Source organism: Sphaeroforma arctica, assembly GCF_001186125.1.
Source record: "Sphaeroforma arctica JP610 unplaced genomic scaffold supercont1.1552, whole genome shotgun sequence".
NCBI classification, from domain to species: domain Eukaryota; class Ichthyosporea; order Ichthyophonida; genus Sphaeroforma; species Sphaeroforma arctica.
Window position 1 is genome coordinate 1 of NW_014039006.1, and position 9,194 is coordinate 9,194.

General features: G+C 37.9%; 2 protein-coding genes across 2 annotated transcripts; both read right to left on the reverse strand.

Moving 5' to 3' along the window:
- Positions 1-1,676: 1,676 nt before the first annotated feature.
- Positions 1,677-2,981, reverse strand: SARC_11161 (hypothetical protein). Its single transcript, XM_014294757.1, has one exon. It carries the CDS (start codon positions 2,530-2,532, stop codon positions 1,924-1,926), a length of 609 nt encoding a protein of 202 aa, XP_014150232.1. The 5' UTR covers positions 2,533-2,981; the 3' UTR covers positions 1,677-1,923.
- A 3,843-nt stretch (positions 2,982-6,824) lies between these two features.
- SARC_11162 (hypothetical protein) lies at positions 6,825-8,746 on the reverse strand (the record flags this gene model as incomplete). Its single annotated transcript, XM_014294758.1, has 3 exons — positions 6,825-7,250; positions 7,619-7,756; positions 8,552-8,746. The coding sequence occupies 3 exons, from the start codon at positions 8,744-8,746 to the stop codon at positions 7,158-7,160; spliced, it is 426 nt and encodes a 141-aa protein (XP_014150233.1). The 3' UTR covers positions 6,825-7,157.
- Between the last annotated feature and the right edge of the window lie 448 nt (positions 8,747-9,194).

Consider the following 9,194-nt stretch of genomic DNA (forward strand, 5'->3'; position numbering starts at 1 on the left):
ATAACTACACACACACACACACACACACACACATATATATATATTATATATATATATATACATACATTTATATATGTATATATTTATATATGTATACGTATAGATGAATATATATATATATATATATATATATGTATATACGTATCATACACTTATGAAATCATAAGCCATTTACGAAAATGTATTTCGTTCTTAGTATTTTCCGATATATGCTATAGATTGTTTGTATCAAGATGTAAAACGTTATAATCTATTCGATACTATTAGTTGAAAATAATAATTTATATACTGCATGTATGTGGGTTGTCACGTTTGGGCCAAAATACGTATCCACGTGCCAGTATTTAAAACTAAAAAGTTATACAGTAACTTCATATTCTATTTAAGTGTCTATCGCATTTTTTGTATGAGCATATAATATGCAAGGATCTTAACATTCCGACTCGAATACTGATGTACAAAACGAACAGTATTCGAATGTGTATTTTATAGTCTCATCGTTTCAGAAGTAAAACTTACACATTCCTACGATAGTTGTTCTAGACCTGTAACTTTGTTTATTTGAATCGTTTCATAAGTGCGTGTCATTGCCATCACACAGAAGTTGTCCAACCACTTTATAGACGCACGGTGAGTTTATGAACATGAATAGTACGTACCCCGTAAGATGATCGGTCCAAACTCAATTGTGTAACTCTAATCTTTAAACTACAACGTTATGCATACTAGGCTGGTGACGTCGTTTATGGTTGGTTAACCAGATTCTGCGGTTGAAAAATTAGAATACCATACTGTAGCTGTATATTTGTGCCCACTTGACATTGAACAAAATTACAACCTCTGCATGCGTGTAGAACACTAGAACATGCACGAAGGATGTTGTGTATGAAATGTATAAAAATAGTATATTCCATCTTTTTCAGGATGGAAACACATAGTCTGTTCTAATTTAGGAGGCCATGGGAAAGAACAGATAAAAAAAGAATTAGTTGATTAGACTGGTCTGAAAAAGTTCAAATTTGTACAAAAAATCACGTACCAAACTAGTGGCTGCACACCTGAAACACATTCCGTGTGACCTCATATTGATTGTTCGGTTCGGGTGTAGATTCGAGTTTTTCGAGTTATATAATGAATATTCATTCTCTGAATGAGGAATTACGCTAACGGAAATAAGTTGTGGCTGTCAATTTTATATGTCTGGTGGGTATAAACTGTGTATTCTCGCAGGTGCCGTATATACAAGACGTACAACAACGAATATTCGTCTCGCTACGGTTCATCCATTATCCACTTAGTCTCAAATTGCATATAGATGACTTTAAAAAGCAAGCAAGTTCATAAATATGAACCTAGTTGTTCATGAGCATACTATGAAGCGATGGTGTCGTCCCATCATGTTGGCGCATTGTGAGAACGCTGTTTTTTTTCACAACCAACCAGATGTGAATGCAGGTTAGCCTCAATTGAGGTAGCGGTGGTTTGCTACCTGACATTTTATCTCGGTTGATGCTTCCACGGTATTGTATTTTGCTTTAAAGGTGTTCACCACCGCAATAAATCGGATTTAAGGTACACTTGTTCAATACAAGTACGATCTGAATTCTAACTCTTATACTTGTGACTAATTTCCAAAAGTGAATTGATTTTGAATGTTCATATCCGTGTTACATATAATTCATATTTATTCATCAAAAATCCTATTTTTAGCCGTCAACTATGATGATTGTACGGGTCGTACCTGATATATATTAATTGATAGCCGGCAACAATGCTCGTTGCACGGGTCAAGTTTTCTATATGTAATATGTAAATTGTCCTATCAATTAGTTTAAAAATACAGCTTGAATAGCCGACAACTATGTTGTTGCATGGGTCGTACTAGATATGTACATTTGAGAATCTGTGCCTCGAGGTCTTCCTCTACACGGCAACAAGGATACCAGTGGACGATGAAACTGCAGCTAGTGCACAGGGGATTGGAGTCGCGACACCCACCTTGACAAAAGCACAAGTACCTTCGCAAGTCTTGAAAGAGGTAACTTCGTGGAAGTTATTCACCACAGTACCATTTTTCATACGTATCTCCTTGAACGGTCGTTGCAGCTGAAATATCTCACAGTGGCATCGTTTGACTACGAGCATCTCCGAGCGCTTGAAAGCCTGTAGTTCCTGTGCCGCAAAGCGAAGGCTGGCATAGTCAAAATCCGTCTCATCAACTACTCTACGGTTGTAAACCTTCTTTGCGTAGGTGTCGGCCACCTCAACACGTCGATTGAATGTGACAGTTTTACGACCAGTGACGGAGGGACCTGCATACACTCTACCTCGTTTAGAGTCAGCTTCTTGAGATGATTGCCGCTCAACTACCACACGCTTTCTTGGGCTTGGGGTCGAAGCGTGTTTCGCAGCAGAAGTCTGCTTGATTTCCTTTTTCTTCATGGGAGCCTCCTTCTTAGCGGTGGTCTTGGTCGACAACTTCGAAGCTTTCTTGGTGGCTTCGTTGTGTGACTTTTTCCCCATGCCAAACATGGCGTTTGGATTTTTGATGAGTTGATTGACCCAGTAAAGAGGTGTTGAAGTTAATATTTTTGGTGATGACAAGCTAGGAAGGCTAAATTATATATGAAGTTTTACACCATTTCATCATCAAATGCACCAGGCCTCCAGCACAGTGACAGAAATCGAACCACCAGTCCACCAGTCTCTCTCTCTTCTTGTTGTGTGTGCGGACTGTGGAGCCTTGAGGTCGAACAAGATGAGACCGAAGTCCAAGGATCCAAAAGGACGCCAAGACTGTCTTCTGTCTCTCTCTCTCTCTCTACTAGTAACTAGTAGTTTCTTATTTTTTACTTCTTTTTTAGAAGGATATGTATCTTGCTATGTATTTACAACAATAATTAAAAAAATAAATAAATGTTTATCAGTGTGACTGACCGACGGACAGATTCACATTCTCAGTTTCTCAAACTCAAAGTCAGTGATCGTTTGATTCTAAATAAAATAGGAAACAGAGAAACACTATGTATTTAAAAAAAAAAAAGGTATATAAAGTGCATACAGAAACATATGTACATAACCGGTTTATTTCATTTTGACTCTTTGAGAGATTTCCGTCATTGAGGAAAACGGCTTTTGCTTTTTCTTTTACTCGAGCGTAATCTAAACTACTCTGAAAAAACACCAATCAGTTCTAGACACTTCTTGCAAGCACGCTCTCAAAGGATATTTTACTTGAGTTTAGATAAAACATCATATAAGTAATTAACCGAATAAGTTACGAACGGGTGTATTTGTTATAAAAAAAAAAGAAGGTTTTCGTGAGATTGAGGCTAAGCTCACTACGTCAGGGGACACTGGGGGTACGAAATAAAAGTTGAGCGTAAACGCATATTTATTCATTTTAAAACGTTATAACGGTTATAGTCTGATCAGAAGGGGCTACCTGTTATTTGTATAGGACTGGTTCGTATTGTGAAAGCGGTACACACTTAAAATTTTCAGACCCGCAAGGTGCCCCTGAGTGCATGCAAAGGACCGTATATAGAATAAAAGTTGAACGTAAACGTATATTTATTCGATATATAAAAGTTTTTTTTAACTGAAAACGGTTTGAGGTTAGGATTAAGGCCTGAGGGCCTGGGCCCCTGGGGCCAGGGGGACTTTACATTCATTCTTTTTTTAACACTGGTCTTTTCTCGAGTATAGACTACTCTATAGAGTGTCTCGTTCTACTCTCGCTCTACTCTCCACTACTTTACTAGAGTAGAGAGAGAGAGAGAGAGTAGAGACTAGTAGAGAGTGACTGTGAGACTATGTAGCCTGCAGGTCTCTCTCGCCTCTCGGTCTCTCCTAACCTGAAACCGTTTTCCGTTACATTTATAAAACTTTTATATATCGAATAGATATACGTTTACTTTCAACTTTTATTTCACATGTGGTCCTTTGTGTGCTCATAGGTTTCAGCTTGCGGGTCTAAACATTTAAGTGTATATCATATTCACCATACGAGCCAGTCCTTTAAAAGTGTTAGGTAGGCTCTTCTGACCACATTATAACCGTTCTAACGTTTTAAAATTGAGTAAATATGCATTTGCCAACTTCTATCCCGTATGTACCCTCAGGCCTCATATCACTATGAGCTTAGTCTCTCTCTCTGTCATTGTGAATTTGTGAGTGTTATCTACTACTACTACTCTAGAGTCTAGGAGTAGAGTAGTAGAGTAGTTTACAGACTGTCTACATACTACATAGTTATACAGTAATTGTGTCTACATCGGCAGTCCCTTGACTCCCGTCACCCGTGACTATTCTCTATACAGTATACACTATAAATATACACTTTTTGTAAAACCTGGAGGCCCTAAACCAGTAACACCTTGGGAAAACCGGGCTTTTCATTTGCTCTGATATCAATACAGGAGCTTGGTTCTCCCAAGCTCACTTTACTACTGTAGAGCTTGGGACCAACCAAAAGGCAAATAAATATTAGCTGATTAAAACCCCGCGTACTTTCGTGTCACGACTGGTCGGCATTACAATTCGCCTTTTGGTCGGTCCCCAGCTCTACAGTCTAAAACGCCCGAGCCCTAGTATTCCTTTGTGTATGAACCGAGTGAATTGTTTTTTGAATTTATGTTCTAAATAAAAAACAAATTGCAGTTAATGAAATCATAGAACAGGACAAAATCCCTTGGACCTGAAATTTACAACAGAACGGGACAAACCAAATTCAACATTGTTGAACTACAGTGCAATTGTGCAAACCAAACGATCATAATTTACATAGTCTGAGGCGGTATATTCTATTTCAGGTGATAGGTGTAGATTATGTACCGAAAACCGATACTTGACTGTTGTATCGGTAAAGTTTATATTTGCGAAGTGCACACGCTTAATAGTTCAGTACTTGGGCCAAAGTCACCTTACGAGGGCCCCTAAATATCGACCCTACCTTTGCGAATGGACCGGATGAGGTTTTGGACACAGGCTCGGGCGTTTAATAATTTTATAGTGACGGGTGTCGTATAGACAACGTCGTCCTGTCCTACATCACCTCATAAATTTATGGGGTTGTCAGTGAAGTCATTTGTCACATAGTCACTGTATGAACGTTCTATTTAAAAAAACGTTCAAAAGTCATAACTTTTATTTGGGACAAAATATTTTGTATGATTTTCAATTTTGCACTTGAGAAGTTCTAGAAAATATATAGCGTTAGCATGACACCTGGAAGTTGGTAGTTGGCAGCTTTGTGCGCCTAAAATCAGGACAAAACATATATACTTACTGACCTGAATATTGCACCCGCTGAATTTGAGAAGGACTTATATAGGTATAAGGTGTCCATTCTAGTAAAAAACAAGTTATTTAAAAAAAATTGAAGTAGGTCAACACTCTACACTCTACAGTCTACAGTAAGCTCATTACGTTATGTGTATGCTGAATGAAATTTGAACTTTAACGCCTATTTTCATGTTCTATATACTTTAAAACGGTTATGTAGCTCAAATATGCCCAACGATATTTCAAAAACTGCACTTCGAATAAGCACCTTAAATCCATTAAATGGGCTTTATTGAGAGTGTCGACCAATCATAAGCTCGAACTGATCTCCAAACCGATAGCCTGTTTTGATATTTGGCGCGCTCAACAGCCTCACCTGGGGACAAATATGCGGACCTATAAATTACACCCCATCTGAAATCCATAGGACCATGTATGTTATAAAAATAAAACTTTAACGCTTATATCGTCATGTAATAAAAGTTATATCGGCTAACGTATTGAGCTTAGGCCGGCCCGTATTCACTCTACACAGTACATTACAGGCTCTACTGCTCTAGAGTGACTTTACAAGTCACGACTCACGACTCACGAGTTCACAACTCACGGAGTAACGAGTTCATTACTCACGAGTTCACGACTTACGAACTCTCGCGTCACGAAATGTTTGTCACTTGTGTGTACCGAGTTATGAGTTCTGAGTTGCGACTTTGTGTGTTCTAAATATTTATTGTTTTTATTTAAAAAACAAAACAAAACTGAAGGCTAAAGTATACTGTATGCTGCAGGCCGCTATGGATAAAAAAAAAATCAAAAATCAGTGATGAGTGGAGCACGCACTCACGGGAGCGGGGAGACTCGCACACTGACGGTCTAACCGCTGACGGCAGTCAGACAGGCTGTGAAGCCTGTGAGTCAGCACTCAGCAGTGGGTCAGCTCTGGCCGTCTGGCGGAACGCAAGGACACTCTAAAGAGTATATTGTTATTTAAAATTATTTAAAATTACTGAACATACAATCATACATACTAGAAAATTATGTATTTTGTAATTAATAGTTTGTTCTGTTTATTTTTGTTTAAAAAAACAACAACAACAAAAAGAATAAACTGTGGCCGGCTGACCCTTTTCTTAGACTTTATTTAGGTAAAAAAAGGGACATGTATGAAATATTACTTTGTGTAAAAAATAATAATAACTTTTTGAATGTTTAATTTTAGAAGGCTATGTTTTGAAAAATAAAAAACTTTGTTAAAATGGCGGGGGGGGGGGGGGGGGGTAAAAAAAGGAAAAAAAAAAGAAGAAGTAAAAACCCTTCAACATAAGGCCTCATAGCCGTATGCTCATACTAACAACGCTCTCGTGGATTCCCTAAGGAGCGATACGTAAAAACACTGTCATTAGCACATGGGGGTTCTACGATAAAATCACCAGTTGGCTCTAATCTGTGCTTGTAATGGGGCATAGGTGCCCATATCTTGCCCATACGTACTCAGTACGCCTACGAGTACAATTCGGTAACTTTTTGCCAGTATGTTGTCATATGTCTATACTGCAGATTCTTAGTTTGCTTTTTCCTTCGCCCTGTCCGTGTGCAGATAATATCATTATTCAGCGAGTTTAATGGGCTTCTACAAGTCAAGTACGACTTGCTGAGAAATTGCTGTTTTGTAGTGGTCCTTGTTGATGACCGTTTATACATTTTCTCATTTTCTGAAGCTGCGGTAGCTGCTTCGTTATATTTCGTAGGCTAACGTGAGTTTCCAAGCGGGCGTGGATATGACAAGAACTGTATAAAGCGTTCTAGTATGGTCCCTTAACTTCTAGCCACAGTTATCAACAGCAACTACATACGGTTGATGTAAGCTTTCATTATGCATCTTCTTCGTCGTCATCTTCGTCTGAAAGGTCGCCGAACACGTCCCTCGCCAAGAGATCGTCTTCAGAGTCGCTTTCACTCGAACTCTACATATTGGGAGATGTAATTTTAAACCTACGTTAAAGCCATAACATAGGTGTACCAGGGACTTATACACGTATAGGAAGGTGTACTACAAGAGGACGTGTTTGAAGTTGAAATAAAAGACATACACATAAACGAGATATATATATATATATATAATATTTAAACATACATATACTACATACACGTATACACATATACATACACACACACACACACACATATATATATAGAATCTATAAATATATATATATACACACACACACTCACAAGAACAAACACACATACACACACACACATATATATATATATACACACACACACATATATACACACACACACACACACACACATATATATATAAACATACATCGCTATTTGCGTCCGCCTGGTCTTGTTGAATTGTATCGTCGTCGCCGCTGTCCTCGGCTTCGTCATCTCCGCTATTATCAGAAACACTTAACTTACGCTTACCCTTCTGTCCAATACTATCACTTAACGCGTTATCCTGTGCAAACGGACGTATACGTGTAGAGATATTTTCATATGTATATCTTGTATCTACGAGAGAGGCGAGTGTAGGGGGTAGGGAATAGTATTGTAGCATATATATATATATATAAGTATATCTGCTGTATAAATGAGGGTAGAGTTATAATGCGCTGCCCTTCAGTCTAGTATTGTTAGCCAAGGCGCTCTTCCGTACAAATATACCGGTAGGTATGAATATATATTATATATATATATTTATAATATAGGCACACACACACACAGACACACACAGACACAGACACAGACACAGACACACATATATATATATATTATATAGCTACATATACATATACAGATATAGATACATAGATATAGATACACACACACAAACATGCACACAACCACACAGGAAGACACATACACAGACAGACTATATATTTCACCACAACATACAAAGACAGATATCTTTATACACATGCTTGTATAACTCATCAGCATGGAGTGGGGATGATTCCTAGTTGCACACAACACCTCCAATCTACTCTCATCCACAATCATGTGTATCATTACAGAGAGTAAAGAGTACATTGTTCAAATAGACTCTGCTGTGATTGTGGGCGGAGTGAATTCAGGGTAGGAGGCACATCCGTGGCGTGTGGATTGGGTGCATATAGATGGGGTCACGGTGTACACATGACTAACAAAACATTCTCTCACAGTCACGAATAACATCGATAGAAGTACACATTACAGCATGTACACACACCTCATGTACATATACATGTGGTTTGCAATACATATATACACATACCCGTGCTAATAGGCTCTGCTGTATTTGCGGGCTGAGTGTGTCCAGAGAAGGGGGGACATCGGTGGCGTGTGGGTTGGGTGCGTAGGGGTGCGGTAGCGCATACTGTGGTACAGGCGCTTCCAAAGTGAGCGCAGAAATGCCCGCGTCAACGGGATTCCTAGCCTTCATTTCACGAATCGCCTTTTTAGCTGGCATATGTGTATGTGTCTAACAATTAGGTGACCGTCGAAACCCATGTCAATATATAATGATAGTCATTTGTTTGAGCATATTTTTTACGTGCCTATGTATATATATACAAAGGTACACAAACACAAACAAACACACACACTCGTGCATATATACATAACCTACATATACATATACATATATACACATACACATACACACATATATATATATATAAACACATAAATACATACGCGAACATACATTTCTGTATACATATACTCGTATATAAATACATAAAAATATACACATACTTACATGCACATATATACATAAAATATATATATATATATATATATATATACATATATATATGTATACATAGATACATATATATATACATACATACATACATAACAAACACACACACACAAACACGTATATATATATATATACATATATATATAATATAATG